Below are 25,275 nucleotides of genomic sequence, written 5' to 3' on the forward strand. Positions count from 1 at the left end.
GCCCTCTCAAAATTTCCTACCTTACTCCCCAAAACAGGCTGTGGGTGAAGAAGGAAGCACTTTTTCAAAGAGGCATCTTTTGGAAATGGCAGGTAGGCAAAAACAGGAAAAAGCTCATGTAAAATTTCTGATCTGTTTGGAGGTCTTCTCCTATAAAAGTTGAAACAGAAAAAAGTAATCAGACTATGCAGGCCAAGCCCATCTCCATAACTCTCAGAGAGCTGAACAAGGCTGGAAAAACTGTGGGCAGTGAGTAAAGAGGGGGGAAATATTGGTATAATATCTTAAGTTCTAGGTCCACGAAGAATAATCATGCCAAATCACTTATTGTGACATGTACATAGATACATATGAACTCAACAGCCATGAAGAGTCTGCCTGAACTCTACAACACATGTAGGTGGTGGAGTGTTTATAAAGTAGAGGAAGGAAATGAACAATCTATTCATTCTATCTTGGAAAACAGATAAGCATAACAGAAAGTGAAAAGGGAGGAGAGGAACAGAGGAGGAAAAAGGAACAGATAAAAAATCTGACCCTTCTTCTGAGGTGGAGAGGTAAGCAAGTGATGGGGCAGTCTGATCAGCTTGTTAAACTGGACATTCTATCACGCAAATTAAATGGCAAATTTAAAGAAAAGTGGAAGCATCAAGAGATTATCAAGAAATTCTAACAAAAGCCTGAAAAAGCAAATTTAACTCTCTTTTTAGAATGGTTCTAGATGGAAACTGGCTTTCCTTTTCTTTCCAGAGGGCAATCTTGACTCCAAGGAACACACCCTGTGTCTTCTATAGGACACAGGAAGCAATGGGGAGATAAACTTGGCAGGGCAACCTTGGGCAAGTTACTTACTTAACCTAATTCCCACTTTTCTGATCTGAAAAATGACAGTGGTGATTCCTACTTCCCAGAGTTATTATGAGTGTCACCAATGGGCAACAGACATGAAGCACCAAGGACCACTCTGTGCCAGGAAATGTAGCTTTCCTTCTATCCTTCACGCTTTCTCTTCACCCCTCAAAACTCAGAACCAGTTCTGCATAAACATAAATGCTAACCACATATTAAATAAATTATGAGTCTAGTAGGCAATCTTAGCATCTGCCCATGGTGACGTAGCTCACCACTCCTTCTGACACACCTTTTCCACTCATTCCCTTTCTCTCTCATCACTGACTTTTCAACAGTAGTTCTTCAGTGTCATCTGACTTGAAGGGGGTACTGTAAAGTGCTTGCATGTGCTAGGCACATGGTAGCATCTCAGTAGTAGCCCTCAGTTTTGGCATTTGGCCTGCCCCCTTCCTATGATCAGGCTAGGAGTCCCTTCTTACACTCACCATGGGTAAGGGAAAGGGAACCACCGTTGAGGAAAGCAGCGCCACCACTTGGTGAAAAGCCCTTCGGTGAAGCCTTCTGCCACCTCAGGGTAACGGCACAAAAAATGCTGGAGCTCTTCGGAGGACAGAGGCTGGCCCGTCTTGGGAAAGCAAAAAACAAAGTGTAACAAAACAGCACAGTTATTTATCAGAAATTTCACAGAGCTTGATATTTTCTAGCCTTTAAATGGGTAATCAATCAGCGGGAGAATGAGGCTTCTTGTTTACCTTGATCACCAGAGGATGAAGTAGCTCAAATTTCTCAGGGGTATCTTCCAGGAGCATTACCTTGAGGGGCAAGTTCTGGGCACAGCCAGTGCAGTTGGCAGGGATGATGTCTGATTCATTTTGCTCACAGTTGTTTGTCCACCAGGGGTCAAAATCTGAGAGAGAAGAGGGTATGGAGAAAGCAGATATAGGAAGAACATAACTTGGAAATCCAGTAGTTTCAGCAATGAAAGGAGAAAGACATTATCATACTTTTTAAAAACTAACGATAAGCACTGCCGACCTCTGAAAAGGTACATATGAAATAAGGAGCCTCTTAGGAGGGCAGCAGATAGCCCAGCAGAGAGGGGTGGAAAGGTGAGGGATTTTTCTCCGTATATGCTGTAAGGAAAATATTTTTTTAAACATATATGTGCATGTATATTCCAAATCAAATCAACAAATAAAGTATAACAGTTGGAAAAAATATTCAACAACATGGGCCTGGAGAGGCACTTGTTTCCAATGCTCTCTAACCTGTGACCCACAGGTCTGAAATGCCTACAGCACATGGGTTGGGCAAGTAGAATGGTGGTCCCACGATCACCAACGAGCCCCAGTGACGTGCCCCACTGTGTGTTTTCACTCTGGATGTGTGCCTGGACCCCTGGTTCACAAGTACACTGATGGAGGCCAGGACGACTTCAGAAAGGGAGAGCAAGAAAAGGGCACCGAAAGGGAGAGAGGATAGAGAAGAGAGAAGGGACTTTTCAGGGGCCCATTTTGGGAGTAAAGTGAATGAACTGCATCTGTCCATGAGACTACTCAATCCCAGGTCATAAGGGGGTAGGTAGTACGAACAATCATTTCTGCCCTGACAGACCATAGGCTGGTCAGAAATGGAAGCACATGCTGCCCAGACCCCGATGTGAAACCAGCTGTCTCTTTGACACTTTTCCCTGGGTTGGCTCCTTCTATGAGGGGTTCCTCTGTTTCTACAGAGCCCTTTCCAGTTTCTCTTGGTTCTTTCCCTTGGACACTATCCTGTTTATGTTATTGCATTATTTCTTGTTTATTTTCTGTTCCATTCTGGGTTTCATCTTTGTTCACTTAGAGATGCGCTGTGTTAAACTCTAATTTCAATCCAAAACATTTCACAAGATAGCCTCTGATAAAAAGCCAGTGGAAACCAAATCAAGAGAGAGCCTAGAACAAAAGACAACAGGCAACTAACTGTGGCTGAAATGAAGTTGATTCTTTAAACCAATAAACAACCCAGGAAGCTGACCCTTAACTACAGTTTTCTGTAGTGGGCAGCAACACAGACAAGCAGCAACCACCTTTTTCTTGTTTACTTTAAGGCAGTAGTGGAGGGGCTGGAGACGCCTCCTTGGCAAAGGGCTGCATTTGTTCTCAGCGCATCTCCTGAGCACCCTCCAAGCACCCTCCAGCTCTTGCAGACAGTACCTGTGTTCCCCTGAGTTGGCTGCCTCCTACCTTCTCAGCCTGTCTTGGCCTGCAGGCAGGCAATCAACCAGGCGATGACTGCTGCAGCCCCTTCGCTGGTGAGAGGGACACTCGCCCACTGCACTTACCCAGAGCCTCAGGGGTGGCCAGAACCCTTTAGTGGCACCTGTTTCAGTGACATGCTGAAGTTGCAAACTTATACATTTTTCTTCTTCTGGAATATTTTCAAATGTTCCTTATTAGAGGTCAAACAGAATGAGATCTTGCCAAAATACAAGAATTCTGGGTAATGGACATACAACAAGGCATGAATAATCATAACAAGTTATAGTTATATACCCATTCAGTTTCCAAAGTACTTGTGAGGGAAGAGGAAGGGGAAGGGAAACCAATTTTCTAAGCACCAGGTCCTATGCTAGTCATTTTCACATGCTAACGTTTGCTTTTCATGGTATAATTATTGAGTAGGCTTCACTATTCTCATGTTATAGAAGAGAAAACAGTGTTAGAGGAAGTCAGCGAGCACCAGAGCATGGGAAGAAGAGAGGATGTAAGTGGGTTTAGGAGAATGGTGGGCTTCTCAGGCTTTAGGCAGCTCTGACTGCAGAGAACAAAACAAGGACTCATAAGCAGCTTTTAAGTGGAAGTTTCCTGGTGCTCTCTGAAGACTATTCTGGATTGGTGACTAGGGTGTCAGAAGAGAGAAGGGCTGGGAAGAGGAAGACCCACCCGGTTTCACTGTGTTTTTGCCCTTTGGGGGTGGGGGGAGTCTATTGTGATGAGAAGTGAAATATAATGAGTCTACACTGGAGCAGTGTGCTTGGAAAAGAAGGGATGGATTCCAGAGACTTCTATTACAAGCTCTATAGATCTAGGCAGCTCTGCTGTGAATGTCTGTGTGAGCTCAGACTGCACAAGTCACCGCATCCAAGGGAGCACCAACATGGGAGACAGCGTAGATTCACATATTTATTATGGTACTTTCCTGCAGTAATGTGTCATATTGCAGCAGAATCAGTTTATTGTGACAATTTCCCAAGAGATGAGAGCAAAGCGAAAGGGGCACCTTCCTCTAACTTACACAAAGGTGACTCAAGCAGCTCTGAATCTAAGAGTAAGGAGAGATTATTTTAACTTTAACTTAATTTTAAAATTTTGCTCTGAGTTTTAGATGTTCTTGGGATTTCCAGGTAGAGATACCTTGAGAAGCAGCTGGAGGAAGAAGATCCAGGGAAGGAAAATTAAGAAAGAAAAAGAAAGCAAGAATAGACAAGTATCTTAGAAACTAAGAGAAAAACCAGGTGGTGTTCCCTGAAAGTCTAAGAAACACAAGTGAAAAAACATTAGTACTAAAAAGAGAATTTAATAAGGTGGCAGAAAACAAGATATAGATATACAGACACATAAAAATCAATGGCTTTCTTACTCTAATAGCCATATCAGTTAAAAACTGAAACAGAAGATGATCTCATTCATAATAACTAGCAATAAATTTAACAAGAAAGGTAAAACTGTAACATTTTATTGAAAGACACAAAATAAGACCCGAATAAAGAAACATACCATACCAAGATTCTAGATAGGAAGATTAAATATCATAAAGATGTCAAGCCTACCCAAAAACATAAATATAAATTTAATACAACTTTAACAGAATCACGTCAGGGGTTCTTATCGTGAAGGTGGGGCAGGGTTTTGACAACTGGATTCTAACGTTCATTTAGAAGTGTAAATGTGTAAGAATAGCAACAGGCAATAATCCACTCTGTCCAAATTAAATCTGGAAATATTTAAGTTACTGCAGGCATCTGTGTAATACAACTGAGTTATGAAGTATGGTCACTGCTTACAATCTATGGAGGACACTCCCCTCTGGCACAGAGACAGTTAGAAACTACATTAAGAGCGTTATGTGACAGACACTGGGCAGTTGGTAGGCCACAGGACCCTTACCTCTGACTGCTCAAGTATTACTGGAGGGCTCAAACCTCTCTCCATGCTGGGCATAAGGATGGCATGACAGGAAGGAAAGGGCATTATTTTGCTTACTCTGTGTAGATAATATTTTCTTTTTTTAAAAAAGCAGCTTTATTGAGATGCAATTCACATACCATTAAATTCACCCATTTAAAGTGTACATTTCAGTGGTTTTTAGTATATTCACAGTGTTGGGCAACCATTATCACTATCTAATTTAAAACATTTTCTTCACCCCAAAAGGAAACCCCGTACCCTTTAGCAATCACTCCCCACTCCATGCACACCCTCCAACCCTAGGCAACCACTAGTCTACTTTCTGCTACTATAGATTTGCCTATTCTGACTTTTCATAAAAATGGAATCACATAATACATGGCCTTTTATGTCTGGCTGCTTTTACTTGTATATTTTCAAGAGTCATTCATATTGTAGCATTTAGATAGACATTTGGGTTGTTGTCCCTTTTGAGATATTATGAATAATACTGCTATGAACATTCACATATAAGTGTTTGTATGGACATACGTTTTCATTTCTCTTGGTTAGATACCTAAACATGGAATTGCTGGTTCACATGGTAAATCTATGTTTAACTTTATGAGGAACTGCCAAACTGTTCTCCACAGCGGCTATACTAGTTTACATTCCATGTCAACAGTGTATGAATGTCTAATTTCTCTGCATCTTCACCAACACTTGTTGTATCTGACTTGTTTTACTTCAGTCATCCTAAGAGGTATCTTATTGTGGCCTTGCTTTGTATTTTCCTGATGACTAATGATATGTTGAGTGTCTTTCAATGTGCTCAATGGTCATTTGCAGATCTCCTTTGGAGAAATGTCTATTCAAATCCTTTGCCCACTTCAAACTAGGTTATTTATCTTTCTATTATTGCGTTGTAAGAGTTGTAGACAATTATTGAAAAAGAAAAAAAAAGATGAGTTTCTATAAAGCTACTATAAACAGCATGTTCTTAAAGCATGTATATGAGCCCTTTAAAAATGTTAATAAAATAAAGAGTGTAGAAAAAGATCCAGTATTTATAATATGAGAATATTTAATTCATGATAAAAATAGACATTAACTTAGTGTGAGGTTCAGTAAATGATACTGGGACAAGTGGCCATCTATTTGGAAGAAAAAAGTTTGCGCTCTACCTTTCACTATAGACTAAATTAAATTCTAATGAATTAAAGATATAAATGGATAAAACAAAACTTAAGATGTAGTTAGAGGAAAATACAGTAGATGACTTTTATATTCTTGTGATGCAGGATTCCTAAGCAAGACACAAACTCAGATGCCATAAAGGAAAAATGGATAGATTTGACCACATAAAAATATAAAACTTCTATTAAGAAACGGTACCCCCCCCCCCAAAGTTGGAAACAAAAGTAACAGAATGGGAGAAAATATCTGCATCTAATATAAGAGATGAAGAGTTAATATCTCTAATATACAATGAATTCTTATTTTATTAGGAAAAAATTTTAATTGGCAAAGAACATGAACAAGTAATTCACAGAAAAATAAATCTAAATAAATCTAAATGGTCTATAAACATATGAAAAGACACTCAACTCCACTAAGAATCAGAGAAATGCAAGTGAAAATGTGATACCATTATTCAGTTGGCTAAATGGCAAAAAATTGACAACATACAGTATTGATGATCAAAATATACTGTTAATCGAATATTTTTAAAAAAGCAATTTGGTAGCATTTATTAAAATTTTAAATCGTATGTCCATTGACCATTTCTACTTGGAAGAATCTATCTTAGAGATACAATCTACATATGTGTATAAATGTGTATATAAATATTCCAGATGCACTTTTTGTAATACCAATAAAACTGGAAATCACCTAAATGGTTAATTACGGAACATTCACAAAACATACAATGCCCGAAAATGTGTATAGTCAAAAATATGTATATGAGTCTCTTTTTTGCATATGTGAATCAAAAGGTATTTTATATTTATATATGCTGAGTATATCTATCTACACAGACAAGGAAAAAGTCAAAAGGATGAATACCAAATTATTAATAGTAGTTGCTTGGGTAGAAGAGTTGAAATGATGGTGGTGAGAAATTTTATTTCATTAAGTGTATTTTCAAGCTCCCTTCTGATTTCTGAACATGGTGCTGCCCGTTTCATGAATGGCTCAAGAAAGCTGTGAGATCCTAACAAAAACAAACAAACAAAGTATACTTTCACTGTGATTCAGAAATAAACCCGTACATCCATGGCCAACTGATTTTCAACCACAGTGCCAAGTACATTAACCAGGGAAAGAATGGTGTCTTCAACAATGGAGCTGGGAAAACTGGATCTCCACTTGCAACAGAACAAAGTTAGACCCCGACCTCACACCATATACAAAAATCAACTCTAAATGGACCAAGGACCTAAACTTAACAGCTAAAACCATAAAAATCCTAGAAGAAAACACAGGGAAGAACCCTTATAACCTTGGATTTGGTAGCAATTTCTTAGATATGACACCAAAATCACAAGTAATAAAAAATATATATATAAAATAGACTTCATTAAATTACAAACTTTTGTACATCAAAGGACACTATCAAGAAAGTGAAAAGACAACCTATAGAATGGGAAACAATAATTATGAATCATATATCTGTTAAGTATTTAATATCTAGAATATACAAAGAACTGCTACAACTCAACAACAAAAAGACAACCAAATTTCAAAAATTGGCAAAGGACATGAATAGACATTTCTCCCAAGAAGATACACAGATGGCTAATAAGCATATGACAGGATGCTCAAAGTCATGGGTCATCAGGGAAATGCAAATCAAACCACAATAGATTATCACTTCATCCCCCCAGGATGACTATTATTTTAAACAACAACAACAACAACATAGAAGATAGGTACTATTGAGGATGTGGAGAAATAGGAACACTTATACATTGCTGACGGCACTGTAGAATAGTGAAGCCGCTATGGAAAGTAATATGATAGTTACTCAAAAAGTTAAATATAGAACTACCATATGAACCATCCAGCAATTCCACCTAGGTATAAAACCAAAAAAATGTAAAATCAGGATCTCTAACAAATACTTGTACACTAATGTTCATAGCAGCATTATTCATAATAGCCAAAAGGAACAACCCAAGTGTCTATCAACAGATGAATGAATGAACAAAATTGTTATCGCCTAAAAATAAATGAAGTTCTGATACATACTACAAAGTGGATGAAACTTGAAGATGCAATGTTGAGTGTAATAAGCCAGGCACAGAAAGACAAATACTGTATAATCTTACTAATATGAAATACTTAGAATAAGCAAATTCACAGAGACAGACAGTAGATTTCAGGTTACCAGGGGCTGGGGGTGAGGGGAATGGGAAGCTATTACTTAATTGGTGCAAAGTTTCTGTTGGCAATGATGAAAAAGTTTGGGTAATGGATTTTGGTGACAGTAGAACAATATTGTGAATGTAATTAATACCACTGAATTGTACACATGAAAGTGGTTAAAATGGGAAATTCTGAGTTATATATATGTTACTACAACAAAAAGCTTTTAAAAAAGTGTATTTTCATGGAATTATTAAGTGGTAAAAGGATCATGATACATGCAACCAACTCTCAAATGTTTAGAAGATAAAAGCAGATAGAAAGATAGAGGCGGGGGAGGGAGAGAGGGAGGAAGAAAGAAATGTGGCAAAATGTTAAAGTTGTTAAATGTGGGCATATGGATGAGGGTAAACTGGAGTACTCTGAATTATTTCTGTATTATTTTTGAAACTTTCCCGTAAGTTTGAAATTACTTCAAAATGAGGTTTTTAAAAATGTATATTTAAAAAAATAAAAATCTTAATCTATGTATTGTCTTTCCATATATGTATTTTATGTATCTTCCAAGCAACAAAGTCTGTGGAAATAATGAAAACTTAAGCCGAGAGTATCAATTTTGAAATGCAGGGCTCTGGTCACCTCAGAAGGCAGACCACTGGAGAGGAGGCACCTGATGGGAGCAGAGGCTCTGAGGCCAGGCTGGCAGCTGGCAAAGGAAGAGGGCAAATGAAGTGGAGAAAGGATCACTGGAATGGGGTAGCCTTTCCCACCAATCTGAATTAGGGGAGCCCAAACTTCAAGAGAAAGAGCTAAATTTGATTTCTTTGTGCCTTGAGGTCACCAGGGTGATAAAGAATGTGCTTATATTTGGTGGGAAGGAACTGAGGAATGGCCCAGCAGAGAAGAGTCTGGGGGGAGCAAGGAATATAGTGTGGACTCATCTTCAACTTCCCACAGAATCCCCAACAACAGAAGAGGGTCACGTGGCCAGACTCCAGCTTGGCCTCTGTCCACCTGAGAAGAGTATGTATGATGTGTTCTCTATACAACATGCAGGAGCCATCATGCCACAGTGAGCAAAATCCCATCCTGGAAAATAGCTGACAGCATGCAGCTGCACCTATCCCACCACTAGTCCATGACTTTTCTTCAATTATCTAAATGATGCTGCAGCTTACTTCTTTTCAGAGCTCACAGGAGGGTTATCCATTCTTCCCACAGCACTAGGCAGAAAGGTCAATGGTAGCTGGATAGCAACTTCCTATGTTTCTTTTGATTTCCAAGCTTCTTTACTCCTATACCAGCTATTTAATATAAGAAAGGCTGTGACAGAGAGGAGGAGAGCCACGATAAGAATTAAATAAAGCCCACAATCTGTCTGCCAAATTCTCACCCTAGTTTGAAATTCATGTCAAAAACAGTCAGACGAAACATGGCTTGAAGTCAAGAAACTATAATCTCCCACCCTTTGCTGCAAGTTGGACACTCTATAGGAAAGTGAGAGTGGGCCAGGGGCTGACCCTTCAGGAGGCTTCCTGGTGCCTGGGGGTTGCTGACAAAGAAAACTTTCTTGGGCCGGCTTCATCAGTGGACAACCATAACATGCCCTAGAATTCTGAGTGAGAAGAGTCCTTTTATGAAGACTATTAAACCAGCAAAAAGCAAGAAAAAAGATTTATTTCCAGGACAAAAAACTCCCTCTGGGTAAGGACGATAGGGAAGTAAGAAAGGCATAAAGCCAATTACTAGCTCTACAAGAGCAGGGGGTTTTGTCTGCTGTGTTCACTGTTCTATTGAGAACAGTGCCTGGCATATGGTAGGCTCTCATAAAACATTCACTGAATGGATATGGATGGATGGATGAATGGATGGATGGAAGGAAGGAAGGAAGGAAGGCAGGCAGGAAGGAAAAACGAAGGAACTCTGAAGAAGGTTTAAGATAGTATTAAATCCATAGGGAGAAAATCAGAAGAGTAGTCTGGATTTGTAGAAACTCAAATATATAAACACACACACACACACACACACACACACACACACACACACACACACACACATGCGCGCGCGCGCCTTATGATGAGTATACAAGCAAGGCCACTGTATGACAAATACCCAAGAACAAGCCCAGAAAACCCATAACAAAGTTTCCCAAACTTCCACTGGTGTGGGCTCGGTAGTTAATCAGGCTGCTTTCTAACATCCTGGGCATGAAACAAGGGTGAAGCCTTGACAGTAAAGACAGTCTTTGCCAGGTCCCCTGCATAGTAGAAGCATGCCCAGAGCTGTTTTCGTAAACTGTAGGAATGGATAGAACCCCAAGAAATCATTTTGTTAATAGCCTTGCCTTCAGAAAGCAATGCATTTGACCCATGCCAAACCACAGAGTCCATTCTTTTTTCAGGAGTTCTCACATGTACAAAAATTTGCATCTAAATGTGAAACTCAGGGTAAGTTAGTTAATCCCTTTGTACATCAGTTTCCTCACCTGTAAAATGGACATAAAAATGGTAGCTCCCTTATACAATTGTGAAAACTGAGAAAATAAATATAAAGTACACAGCACCGTACCTGGTATACAGTAAGTGCCTGATAAATATTGGCTGTTCTTATCACTGAAGGGGAGCTTATTTTACAAGTAAGACATTCTTTGAAGTCCAAGGATTTCACTTTTGGACATTGGCCTGAGCTCTTTAAATATGATTAGATCTTTAGTTCTAAGTCAATGAATGATCTGCTATTCCCTGATGTTGCTTGATCCACTTCTTTCCTTGAAGGCCCTGTAGATACAGCAACCTCCAATTATGCAGTAGAGATATACTTTCCCATTGTAGATGAGAACTCTCCCAGGCCTCCTTGGTATAAATAGGTGTTATAATTTAAAATTGGCCAGAAAATGCCCAAAGTAAACAGAATAATTGGGCATAACATGCTGGAACCTGACCTGGCTAAGGCAGAGACAGCAGGCAGTAAGTATAGTATAATGGAAACAATGTTAGACTAGAGGTGAGAAATTTGGGTTCAAGAGCTAGATATGCCACTTTCAGCTGGGTAAGCAAGTTACCTGGCCTCAATTTTCTCTTTTAAAAAAAAAGGAGAATTAGATTAAATCTAAAGTTCCCTTTTATCTCTAAGACTCAATCATTTCATGGAAAGGTTGAAAGTAAAGAGGATGTTTGAAAGGCTAGGAATGTGACTGTGAAAGGAAAGCTATAAGGGAAAGGATAAGTCAAATATTTAAGTCAAACATTATCCTACAAGAAAGCAGAGTGGGAGGATAAGCTGGAATGCCTACGAAGAGACTAGTTCTGGAAAAATCTAAAGGGCTAATACTTCGGAAGACCATTTATCTTTGGACTTACAAAACCAGCTTCTTCAGGGACTAGGAAGCTGAGAGCGAGAGAGACACAGAGACAGAGAGATAGAGAAGCTAGCAACCTGAAAGAGAGGGAAAACCAAACTTTAAAACTTTAAGCTAGACTCTTCAGGTATATTTTATAGATTACAAAATACTCTCATCAGAGGTTAAGAGCTCAGACTTTGAGACAGGGCTGCTCGGATTTGGATTTTGGCTCCATGACTTAACTAGCCTTGGACCTTGGGGAACCTCAGTATGTCTCAGTGTCTTCATTTGTAAAATGGGCATAAAATAGGACCCAACTCACAGGGTTGTTGTAGAGATCAAACTTCAATTAGAGATATGAATGAAGCAGATCTGGTTAGGACTAAGGTAAATCAGAATTCAGGGTACAGGATCATACTATCTGTATTTTAAAACTCCAACTTCTCTGTGAGACTAAAGGAAGAGGTATTTATTTTGTCAAAAATTTAAATTTTCTGTAGAACACTATCTAATTTCACCTCTCTGGTCAGAGTATTTAAACAATCTAATGACATGAAAACTAGAATAGGGAATGAGATCTTGTTACTCTATACAGGTTAATGTAATACCCTGATAAATTCCTGAGTATTTGGGGCAGAAAATAAAAAGGTATTGCAAAGCCTCCTTGAGGGACTGGAGAAAAAAATGTGGAATTTTTTTCCACTTGCGGAATTTCTGATACTGTCTCAAGCATTAGGGACTCCCAATTTAATAAGTCAAGTCCTCAATTTTGAGGCTTGCCCTTAGGAAACATTTTTTGCAATGTTGAAGCTAAGCCTACCTAAAATAATTATGCCTCAGAGTCACCCCAAGAGAACCTCTTTTGTTGCTCAGATGTGGCCTAAGACAACTCTGCAAATAAATTCAATACCCTCCCCCCTACATGGGACATGATTCTCAGGGGTGTATGTCTCCCTGGCAACATGGGACATGACTCCCAGGGATGAGCCTGGCCCTGGCATCCCAGGATTGAGAACGCCTTCCTGACCAAAAGGGGAAAAGAAATGGAACAAAATAAAGTTTCAGTGGCTGAGAGATTTCAAATAGAGTCAAGAAGTCATTCTGGAGGTTACTCTTCAGCCAAATAGTGCAAATTGCCACAGTATGCCAAGCCCCAACCAACAATATTCCTAAAAACCCTAAGAATACCCTGGGCTCCATCCAACACTATAAATGTTTTACTTATGAAGTTTATTTTTTCAGAAACTTAAGTCCTCCAGATTGTTCCTATGTCAGATAGCCCTGAAACCAAGAGGTACCAGTCTCTCCAAGAACATCAACCAGTTTCATTCCTCTACCCCATAAGGTCAACACCCCTTTCCAGCATGAAGAAGCTAAAATGGTCATTGCCCAGATAGTCCTGAAAATTGAGAGAATGATCAAATGACAGGGAGGAGGTTTAACTGAGAAATTAGGATTTAACAAATGATTATGACTACTGACTCAGTATATAGATATTTCTTTTTAGTTTCTAGTGTATCCAAATAGCCAGAAGAAAATACCTGAAATTGCTGAACTGTAATCCTGTAGACTTGATCTTTGATAATGATTGCATACCTATATAGCTTTTACCATGTGACTACGTGACTATAAATATCTTGTTACTGACACCCCCTTTATCCAGTGTATGGATAATGAGTAATAAAATAAAAACATGCAGAAAAAAAAAAAACTATTGAAAATATTAAAATTTTAATGACAAATATAGAAGCATTTTTATCAAAAGCAAGTAAAAGACATATCCACTAATATCCATAAGTGGTCAATATTTTATTGGCCATTGCAATAAAGCAGGACTACTTTTCACTATATATCTTTTAATATTTTTGAAGCATATGAATATAATACTATGCTGGTTTGTATACATTATGTCCCCCAGAAAAAGCCATATTCTTTGATATAATATTGTGGGGGCAGATTGATTAATCTTTTTGATTAGGGTGTGACCTCTTGATGGGATGTTTCCATGGAAATGTGATCCACCCCACTGTGGGTAATAATTTCATCAGATTATTTCCATGGAGATGTTACCCCACCCACTCAGTGTGGGTCTTAATTAAATCACTGGAGTCCTATAAGAACTCCCAGTCAGAAGGGACTCGGTTGCTACAGCCAAGAGAGACATTTTGAAGACAGCCATTGAAAGTAGACTTTTGCTACTCTAGAGTTTGCCTAGGAGAAACTAAGAAAATACCCCCAGACACCTAGAGAGAAATGTCCTGGGAGAAAGTCCTTTTGAAATACAAACTGGGGAGCAAAGGAAAAAGACACCAGCCACATGCCTTCCCAGACAACAGAAGTGTTGCAGATGCCACTGGCCATTCTTCTGTGAAGGTACTCTATTGTTGACACCTTAGCTTGGACACTTTTATGGCCTTAAGACTGTAACTTTGTAACTAAATAAACTCCCTTTATAAAAACCAATCCATTTCCGGTATTTCCCATAATGGCAGCATTAGCAAACTGGAACAAATACCTACTCTAAAATTAAAATTAAAAAAGTTAATGAGCTATAATAATGTATTGTTAAATTATTAAATGACTACTTTTATTTTATTAAATTATTAAATGAATACCTTTATTTTATTATTAAATTATTAAATGAATATTATTAAATGAATACTGTCCTTTTCAGATATTATTATATGCATAAAAATCCAAGAATATCTAGACAGGTTATTAGAACTTATAAGAGACTTCACCAACTTTGTTGGATATAAGATCAACATATAAAAATCAACAGCAATCCTAAATAAGTTATAACTAATTAGAAAATATAATAGGAAAGAAAAGCAATCAAAACTATGAAGTACCTTCGAATACACCTAAGAGAAGACAGAGAAAATATACAAAGATAATTACAGGACAGGACATAATCTCTGAATAAACAAGAGTATATCAGTTATTTATTGCTAGGTAATAAAACAACCTCCAGAACTTAAAAAAAAAAAAAAAAGAAAAAGATTAAATGAAAAAAAATATGGAAAGCACTTTGAAGAGGGTCTGGTATCTGCTAAGTACTAAATAAGTATCAGCTTCCTTATTTATTTTCTGCTACAGAGTGGGATGCTTATACATGACTCACTCCAGAGTCACATCATTCTCCTCACCAAGAGGATTCAGGGACAGCATTTCCTACCCAAGGCCGGAACCTAGAAAAAGAGCCCACTTCTGATCCTCTTTTGGTTCCTGGGTAGGATCAGGAGAAAACAGCACTACCATTAGTGGAGGTGCCTCGGGCAAAACATCACAGCCCTGGCTGCTCTCCATCATTCCCAGGACTCCATGGGAGGAGGGTCAGATGACAGGGTTAGGCAGGCCCTCCCTGAAGGAAATATGCTCACGGGATTTCCTTTGGGGAGCAGAATCTGCCACACTATTCTCTCCCAACATTTACTTTAAAGATATTGCTAAGTAATCCTAATTTGAAGTTGTTTTTTTGATACCACAATATTAAGCATGAGATTTATATTTTTTTACTCTTCTTGCCATCTCACAGACCCAGCAGTTCTAACTTCTTGCATCTAATTCTCCCCAATGTGTTTCTATTTACTTCTTATATCATTATGCATTCTTAAGATTCCTTCCAAATGTTATGCAAGACACTCTTAGTTTTACATGTCTACAGCTTCCCAGAATTATGTGGGTATCCATATTTATAAGTGAAAACAGCTCTTTAATAGAATCAACAACATTAAAGAGCCAAACCACACCCTTCCAATGCTCTCTCTTTAGCACTGAACTCTAAGGACTCGTTTTATTTCCATCTGTTGGGAAAAACATTAATTTGGAGTAGACTAAATAATTTGACTTGTTGACAAGACACTAACATTTCTTGAATTTTTAAACTCTAATTTAGAGAATGAATAATCATTGTCCATTGACTGTCCCTCCTTACTTAACCCAATAGTCTGTGGAGATTTACTTTATAGGATGGGGGGAAGGAAAATACGTATCATCAACTAGGTCTTAAAGACTGTTTAATTCACCAGGGCATTCATCATGCCAAGGAGCAGAAGTTGCCTTTAGGGAGGCTGTGAGGGGAAGAAGGCAGGAGACAGATGTGCTTGAGGAAGCAATACTGGCTGGCTTAACCGACAGGTTTCTCTGGCCCCTTTCCCCAGGTGCTCTGGACCTTCCTCGTGGGAATTGGAAACTTCATTTTTTGAGCTCTGCCGGTGGCATTTCAAAAACAACTTTCCAAACAAATATAAGGAAGTTATATCTGGAATTAAAACTCTAAATATATGAACTGCTGATAAAAAAAAAAAATCATACAAGGCTGAGTTCTTGTTTTAAAACGTTCCCTTCCTCTAATTTTAATATAATTTTGGAAATCTTTCCATGATTTCCTCAAGAATACAAAACTAGCTTTCAAAGGAGACCCAATCCAAATGATGATTTTTATGACTGAGTAGGTCTTGGCTTAAAAGAATGACATTATGATAAAAAGCCTAACTTCAACTAGTAATTTTTTTTGGAAAACAACAGTGAAGTCAAGTTTTCCTAAAGGTCCTAAAGGTTTCAGAACACAGTTACACAAAAAATTCTACAATCCATTTGTGATACTAATTTACTTATTCTTTCACATGGACAAATAAGATAAACACTGCCAAAAAAAAAAAAAAAAAAAATCCCCAAATAATATCCCTCTATTCCTTCCCCCAAAATAAATTCCAAGTCTTACCACATGTTATGCTATTCTCAAAGGGAAATCCGTCACAGCTATATATGTGAATGTTAAAAAGGGAAATGTTACTAGGGTAAAATTAAAATAAAAAAACTACATAGGAGTGTACAACACACTGAGCCCTACTGAAAACAATGGACTATAATTAACAGAACAATTATAAAAATGTTCTTTCTTGAATTGTAACAAATGTATCATACTAATGCAAGGTGTTAATAATAGGGTGGTATGTGGAAACTCCGTAAAAAATTTTAAAAATTAAAAAAAGGAAACCCTGTATGCTAGTTGTAAGAAAGGAATAAGTTTCGTTTTCACATAGAGACAGCATGGAATAAGGGAAATGGAGGCAAAACCAGTTTAAACAAGCCCCAGACAAAGAGAAGAGAGAATCTGCCTGATGTAAAGAGACATGAGGTAGTATCAGAGGCGGGAACTCACAGCAAAAAAATAAAAATTTGGGGGGGGGATTGGCTAATCAGTTCAAAATCTCAATAATGAGCTAGTTGGCTCTCTGGGATTGGCTGTACAAATTAAAATCTCAAAAGATGAATTAGTTAGTGTTCTCGGATAGGCTGTAACCTCTGTAGTACCCAGTCAATGGGGAAACAGGGGAGGGACTTGCGAATTAGGAGTAGGAGATTTAAAGATCGCCATTCTCTTCCTCTGGCGCGCCAGCCTTCCGCGTGTTTGGCTGGACGCCCCATCTTGCAAGATCGTAAATAAATTCTTTTCTCCTCCAGAACCGAGAGAGCGTTTATTCCCTTACAGGTACCACTTTATTTCCGACACTAGTTTGGATGTATGATGTCCCCCAAAACACCATTATTGTTGATGCAATCTTGTGGGGGCAGACATATTAGTATTGATTAGATTGGAATCCTTTGATTGTTTCCACACAGATGTGACTCAATCAACTGTGAGTGAAACATTTGATTGGAAAATTTTCATGGAGGTGTTATCGCACCCATTCAGGGTGGGTGTTAATTGGATCACTGGATGGTCTAAAGGAGTTCACACACAGAAGGACCGCAGAGCAACTGAGAGTGATATTTTGAAGAGCAGCTGCAGCTAAGAGAGGACAAAATGCCCCAAGAGCAACATTTTGGAGAACGCCATTCTGAAACGCCACCTGGGGGCAAGCGGACGCCAGCCACCTGCCTTCCCAGCTAACAGAGGTTTTCTGGACACTAATGGCCATCCTTCAGTGAAGGTACCCGACTGTTGCTGCCTTACCTTGGACACTTTATGGCCTTAAGACTGTAACTTTGTAATCAAATAAACCCCCTTTAAAAAAGCCAATCCATTTCTGGTATTTTGCATATCGGCAGCATTAGCAAACCAAACACCCCTCAAACGGTCTCTCAGACTTGGAATTCCAATGCTGACATAGATACACTCTTACTATGAGCATGTTTCTTAAATTCATCTTATTGGCAAAATTGATACATTCGTAAGCTCTAAATTAAGTGAACTATGAGAAAGAGAGAAAAGACTAAAGTGAAAGAGGGGTATACACCTACACAAAAACCTAGACGACCAGTCGACTAAGGGCTGTTAGAGGATCTGGTTAAAAGCAAGCTGGACTCAGATACTTTCAATAACTCAGTAGCTATTTATTAAATATCTGTAATGAATAGGGGTCACCGGAGAGAAAGGGGTAGAATAAAATACAGTCAAATCCTTTCTAAAAGCAAACACACTCATCCCTACCACACATGTTTTGTAATCAAGGGATTTAAATTTGGATCTGCCAGATATGCATCTCTGGAAAATTTCTTAGTCTCTCGAGGCCTCGGTTTCTGAACTGCAAAATTGGGATAATAAAACCCATCCTATAGAGTTTTGGGGTTTTTTTAAACTCTTCATAGGATTTAATAAGGGCGATCGTGTTACTTGGTTAAACTGTAATTTGAGTTCATTCTTTTCTACAATTTTTAAATCACACAATTCATCCATTCAAACATAGTCCATGTGTAGGGTACTCGCAAATCCCAAAAGTTTTAGTGAGGCATGAATTAAATGAGACAATATTGGGAAAATGCCTCTCATTAAATGTCAATAAATGTTATTTCTTTTTCTGTTGTATGAAAGCTGTATTTCACAAATAGTAAATACAGCAGTCTACCTGGAAAGGGTCTGTCTTCATCACCCCTATGCAGAGAAGCTCCCTTATTTTCTGGTATATACTTCTTGGTAATAGGCAAGGACATCAGCCGGATGTGATAGATGAGTGAGCGCCAGGTGTGAGCCCCAGAAAGCACGGGTTCAGGTGGTAGTGGGCTGAAAGGTTGAAAGTAGGCAGTGAGCAAGATTAATCCCAGGGTTACAAGGACCTACAAGAAAAGATAGGAAAGGATTAATAACTGTCCCAGCAAAGAGTACACCTCAATGCCAAGGAAAAATTAACAAACAGGCCTCTTCTGCTACTTCCAATTTGCCTTCATGAATCCAGTTTTATACACAAGTCACTTACATTCACTTCTGAAAGCATTTAATGTTTTGAGAACGACAAGGATTGCAAGGCTCACCAAGTTGACACCATAATAATCAGCTATATGTCCACCATTAAAAAAATACAAATACATTTTAATTATAAACACACAGCTTTCATCTAGGATGTTTAATAAAACAGTCAAATTTCCTAGTAACATATGATAACAAGAGCAAAGTCTAATTTATTCACAGAAAAAACAAGGTTCAATGGTGGAACAGTCAGCAAACATATTGGGAGTTAATGTCGAAGAGTTAGTGCTCTGTCTAAATTATTTCCAAGTCAGGACACATATTTACCTTATATGCAGCTATAAGGAGAGGATATTGAGGTGGTCCCCTCTGAGGTTCATTCTTTTCCAGCAGCTGTCTGATAAATTTTTCAATTGCCTTCTCTGACATGCCACACTGATGGCCTGTCTGTCTCACCAAATCAACAGTTTCTGAAAGTTTGTCATAAATGCTGAGCTCATGGGCAGCAAGATCCATGTCTTCCAATACAAAATCCCTAAGAGAAAACGAAAATAAATGTAAAAAGAAGGATGATTTCTTTAAATTACCTCCTCCTCAAGGCTGTTTCCTTTAAAACAGTGCTTCTTGACCTATCTGTGGGGAAGGACCAGCTTGTGTTTTCCCCCAATCTACTGAAGACAGTATATTTGTAAACCACAGTAAATATGTCAAGATAATGTGAAATTGCCATACAAGTTTTTTTAAATTATTTTATTGGAAAAGTTGTAGGTTTATAGAAATATCATGCACAAAATTAAAAAAACACAGAGTTCCCACATTAACACCTTGCATTAGTGTGGCACATTTGTTAAAATTCATGAAAGAACATTTTTATAATTGCACTATCAACTATAGTCCATTATTTACAATAGGGTTCATTGTGTTGTATAGTCCTATGTTTCTAAAAAACTTTTTATTCAGGTAACATATATATGATCTAAAATTTCCATTTTAACCACATTCATATATATAATTCAGTGCTGTTAATTACATTCACAATGTTGTGCTACCATCACCACCATCCATTACCAAAAACTTTACAATCAACTCAAATAGAAACTGTACAATTTAAGCATTAACTCCCCATTCCCTACCCCCAACCCAGCTCCTCGTAACTTATATTCTAGATTTGACCCTGAGTTGGCTTATTCTAATTATTGCATATCAGTGAGATCATACAATATTTCTCCTTTTGTGTCTGGCTTATTTCATGCAACATGATGTCTTCAATGTTCAACCACATTGTCGCTTGAATCAGAACTTCATTCCTTTTTAATGCTGAAGAATATTCCATTGTATGCATATATACATTTTGTTTATTCATTGGTTGATGGACACATGGGTTGCTTCCATCTTTGGGCAACTGTGAATAATGCTGTGAACATCGGTGCACAAATATCTGTTCGAGTCTCTGGTTTCAATTATTTTGGGTATGTAACTAATAGTAGGATTGCCAGGTGGGTCATACAGTAATTCTATATTTTGCTTTCCAAGGAACTGCCAAACTATTCCACATTGGCTGCACCATTTTACATTATCACTAGCAATGAATAAGTGTTCCTATTTCTCCACATCCTCTCCAACACTAGTAACATTGTTTTTTCAATAATAACCATTTAGGGGGTGAGAAATGGTATCTCACTGTGGTTTTGATTTCCATTTCCCTAACAGCTAAAGATGTTGAATATCTTTTCATGTTCTTTTTAGCCATTTGTATATCCTCCTTGGAGAAATGTCTATTCAAGTCTTTTGCCCATTTTTTAACTGGGTTGTCTTTTTGTTGTTAAGTTGAAGGATTTCTTTATATATTCTGGATATTAAACCTTCATCTGTTATGTGGTTTCCTAATATTTTCTCCCATTGAGTAAGTTGTCATTTTACTTTGAAGACAAATTCCTTTGAGGAACAAACAGTTTTTAATTTTGATGGAGTCTCATTTATCTATTTTTTTCTTTTGTTGCTCATGCTTTGGATATAATGTCTAAGAAACCACTGCCTAATACAAGATCTGAAGATGTTTCAATATGCTTCTTCTAGGAGTTTTATGGTTCTGTTTCTTATACTTAGGTCTTTGATCCATTTTGAGTTAATTTTTGCATATGATTTAAGATAGGGGTCTTCCTTCAGTCTTTTGCATATGGATATCCAGTTCTCCCAACATTTGTTGAAGGGACTATTCTTTCCCAAGTTAGTAGAACTGTGACCTTGTCAAAAATCGAGAGGTCATTCTGGAGGTTATTCTTATACATTATATGGATATCCCTTTCTAGTTTTTAGTGTATTAAAATAGCTAGAAAGAAATACCTGAAACTGTTGAACTGCAATCCAGCAGCCTTGATTCTTGAAGACGACTGTGTAACTATATAGCTTATACGGGATGACTGTGTGATTGTGAAAACCTTGTGACTCACACTCCCTTTATCCAGTGTATGGATAGATGAGTAGAAAAATGGGGACAAAAAGTAAATGAATACTAGTGGGGGAGGGGTATGAGATGTTTGGGGTGTTCTTTTTTACTTTTATTTTTATTTTTTTGGAGTAATGAAAATGTTCAAAAATTGTGGCAATGAATGCACAACTATATGATGATACTGTGAACAACTGATTGTACACTTTGGATGACTGTATGGTATGTGAATGTATTTCAATAAAATTGCATTAAAAAGAATCAGTTGGCCATAGATGTAAGGGTATATTTCTGAACTCTCAATTCAATTCCATTGATCTATATATCTGTCCTCAGGCCAGGACCATGCTGTTTTGACCACTGTAGCTTTGTAATAAGCTTTAAAGTAAGGAAGTGTGAGTCCTCCAACTTTGTTCTTTTTCAAGATGGTTTAGACTTTTCAGGGCCTGTTACCCTTCCCAATAAATCTGATGATTGGCTTTTCCATTTCTGCAAAGTATGCTTTTGGAATTCTGATAGGGACTCCGTTGAATTTCTAAATCATTTTGGTAGAATTAACATCTTAACAATATTTAGTCTTTCTGATCTATGAGCATGGAATGTCCTTCCATTTATTTAGATTTTTGGTTTCTTTTAGCAAAGTTTTATAGTTTTCTGTGTATAGGTCCTTTAATCCTTGGTTAAATTTACTCCTAGATATTTGATTCTTTTAGTTGCTGTTGTAAATGGAATTTTTCTTGATTTCCTCCTCAGATTGCTCATTACTAGTTATAAAAACACTACTGATTTTTGCATATTGATCTCATACCCACCATTTGGCTGCATTCATTTATTAGCTCTAGTAGCTTTGTTGTAGTTTTTGGACTGTCTATATATAGGATAATGTTACCTGCAAATAGTAAGGGTTTTTCTTCTTCCTTTCCAATTTAGATGCCTTTATTTTGTTTGCCTAATTGCCCTGGCTAGAACTTCTAATATAACGTTGAATAACAGTGGTAACAGTGGGCATCCTTGTCTTGTTCCAGATCTTAGAGGGAAAGCTTTCAGTCTTTCATCACTGAGTATGATGTTAGCTATGGGTTTTTCATATATGCCCTTCAGTGTTTTTATCAAGAAAGGATGCCAAATTTTGTCAAATGCCTTTTCTGCACTAATTGAGATGATCACGTGGTTTTTTAAATGCAATTTTATTGAGATATATTCACATACTATACTATCATCCAAAGTGTACAACTGTTCGCAGTATCATCATATAGTTGTGCAATCAACACAATCAATTTTTGAAATCATGTGGCTTTTTTTTCCCTTCATTTTGTTAATGTGGTGTATTACATTAATTGATTTTCTTATGTTGAACAACCCTTGCATACCTGAGATAAATCCCACTTGATCATGGTGTATAATTGTTTTAATGTGCTGTTGGATTCAATTTGCTAGTATTTTTCTAGGATTTTTGCATCTATAAGAGAAATAGGTCTATAATTTTCTTTTCTTGTGGTATCTCTATCTGGCCTTGGTATTAAGGTGATGTTGGCCTCACAGAATGCATTAGGTAGGGCTCCCTCCTCTTCAAGTTTTTGGAAGAGTTTCAGCAGGATTGGTATTAATTCTTCTTGGAATGTCTGGTAGAATTCACCTGTGAAGCCGTCTGGACCTGGGCTTTTCTTTGTTGGGAGGTTTTTGATGACTGATTCAATCTCTTTATTTGTAAGTGTTCTATTGAGATCTATTTCTTTTAGAGGCAGTGTAGGTTGTTTGTGTGTTTCTAGGAATTTGTCCATTTCATCTAGGTTGTCTAATGTGTTGGCATACAGTTGCTTATAGTACCCTCTTTTGAGCCTTTTTATTTCTGTGGGGTCAGTAGTAATGCCCTATCATTTCTGATTTTATTTATTTGCGTCTTCTCTATTTTTTTGTTGGCAGTCTAACTAAAGGTTTGTCAATTTTACTGATCTTTTCAAAGAACTAACTTTTGGTTTTGTTATTGCTCTCTATTGTTTTTTTCTTTTTTAATCCTCTGCTTCATTTATTTCTAGTCAATCTTTATTATTTCTTTCCTTCTGCTTTTTTGGGGGTTTAGTTTGCAGCTCTTTTTCTAGTCCCTCCAGGTGTGCAGTTAAGTTTTTGATTTTAGCTTTCTTCTTTTTAATGTAAGCATATATGACTATAGATTGCCGTCTCAGCATTTCCTTCACTGTATCCATAAGTTTTGATATGTTGTGTTCTCATCTACATTCATCTCAAGATATTTACTGATTTCCCTTGTAATTTCTTCTTTGACCCACTGATTAAGAGTATGTTATTTAACTTCCATATATTTGTAGATTTTCCAGTTCTCTGTATGTTATTGATTTCTAGCTTCATTCCATTGTGGTCAGAGAAGATGCACTGTGTAATTTCAATCTTTCTAAATTTTTTGAGACGTTCTTTGTGAACCAACATGTGGTCTATCCTGGAGAAGGATCCATGTGCACTTGAGAAGAATGTATATCCTGCGGTTTTGGGGTGCAGTGTTCTGTATATATCGGTTAGATCTAGTTCATTTATCTTATTATTCAAGTTCTCTATTTCCTTATTGATCTCCTGTCTAGATTTCTATCTATTGATGAGAGTGGTGTACTCAAGTCTCCAACTGTTATTGTAGAGTTGTTTCCCTCCAGTTTTTACAGTGTTTACCTCATGTATTTTGGGGCATGTTGTTAGGTATATAAATATTTATGATTGTTATTTCTTCTTGGTGAAGTGACCCTTTTATTAATATATAGTGTCCTTCCTTGTCTCTCTTAACAGCTTTTGACTTAAGGTCTATTTTGTCTGATATTATTATAGCTACCCCAGCTCTCCTTTAGTTACTATTTGCACTGATTATCTTTTTCCATCCTTTCACTTTCAACCTATTTATGTCTTTGGGTCTACGGTCTGCATCCTCAGCAGGAGACCCGGACCGTGATGCCTCTGTGTGACTCTTAAGCTGTGCGGGATCAAGTAAGGGGGAGTGGTCCAGACTGGCAGGTCCAGGATGTAAATCTCCTACCTGACTTTGGTGTGTGTGTTTTTTTTCTTTTTCTTCTTCTTTTTCTTAGATTCAGTGTTTGTGAAGTCCCTCTCCAGTCTCTATTGTATTCCAGAGATCCAAGCAAGTGGGATTTGTCCTTTTATTAGTTGATTCTGAGGGGAAACTTTTCCAGGGGATGTATTACAATGTCTTACATTGTCATGTTGATGATGTCACCCCACCATACAAGTTTTTAAATGTTATGTGATTGTGAGCTAGTAAGAGAAAGCTTACAGACCAGCACTGGTCCCCAAACACAGGTTGAGGAATACTGGTCTAGAGCACAGCAGATCCCTAATGGGAATGAGAAACACTAATGCCATCAGAAAGATTTCTGAAACCAATAAAAAGAGATCTACTGGTAATTTACTAAAATTAAAAGAAATGGAACATGAAGAGTGTTGTTGATAATTATTTCTTTCCAATTGCATCAGATAGACCTTCTAGCAACACAAGAGGAGGAACTGATCCCTAAAGGCAAGATTTACAGCGAGGAACATGCTGATAAGCTTTGTTCCTAACAGAGCAAGGACTTCAGACAAAAACCATAGCCTGGGAACACTTTAGACCTTCCAAATTACAGTTCTCATGCATTACCTCCAATACAATTTTAGACTATTAGGGGCACTATATTTTATATACCTAAAAGACCTAATCTTTAACTAATTTCAAGTGAATTCAGTTTGTGTTCTCATAGTTATTTTAAAGTCAGATTGTTTAACAGTAGCCAGAGAATAAAAAGTAAAAACTAATAATACAGTTTTCTTTGTATTATTTGCAAAATGAAATTAAATACGTCTTTTTTAACAAGTGCTTGGGTTACAGAATAATAATATTTTTCTTCATTTGTATAAGGAAGAACAGTGTTTG

The 25,275-nt window shown here is 37.6% G+C and overlaps 1 protein-coding gene across 1 annotated transcript in view; it reads right to left on the bottom strand.

Annotated features, from left to right (window-relative positions):
* C7H6orf89 (chromosome 7 C6orf89 homolog) overlaps window positions 1-25,275 on the bottom strand; it is a 47,367-nt gene that overhangs the window by 6,544 nt on the left and 15,548 nt on the right. The window contains exons 2-6 of the mRNA XM_037842407.1: window positions 19,232-19,439; window positions 18,567-18,774; window positions 1,605-1,759; window positions 1,338-1,477; window positions 21-150 (exon numbers count right to left, since the gene is read on the bottom strand). Coding sequence (XP_037698335.1) covers window positions 21-150; window positions 1,338-1,477; window positions 1,605-1,759; window positions 18,567-18,774; window positions 19,232-19,439 — 841 coding nt within the window. The remainder of the gene's footprint in view (window positions 1-20; window positions 151-1,337; window positions 1,478-1,604; window positions 1,760-18,566; window positions 18,775-19,231; window positions 19,440-25,275) is intronic.

This window comes from Choloepus didactylus, chromosome 7, assembly GCF_015220235.1.
Source record: "Choloepus didactylus isolate mChoDid1 chromosome 7, mChoDid1.pri, whole genome shotgun sequence".
In the NCBI taxonomy this organism is placed as follows: domain Eukaryota; kingdom Metazoa; phylum Chordata; class Mammalia; order Pilosa; family Megalonychidae; genus Choloepus; species Choloepus didactylus.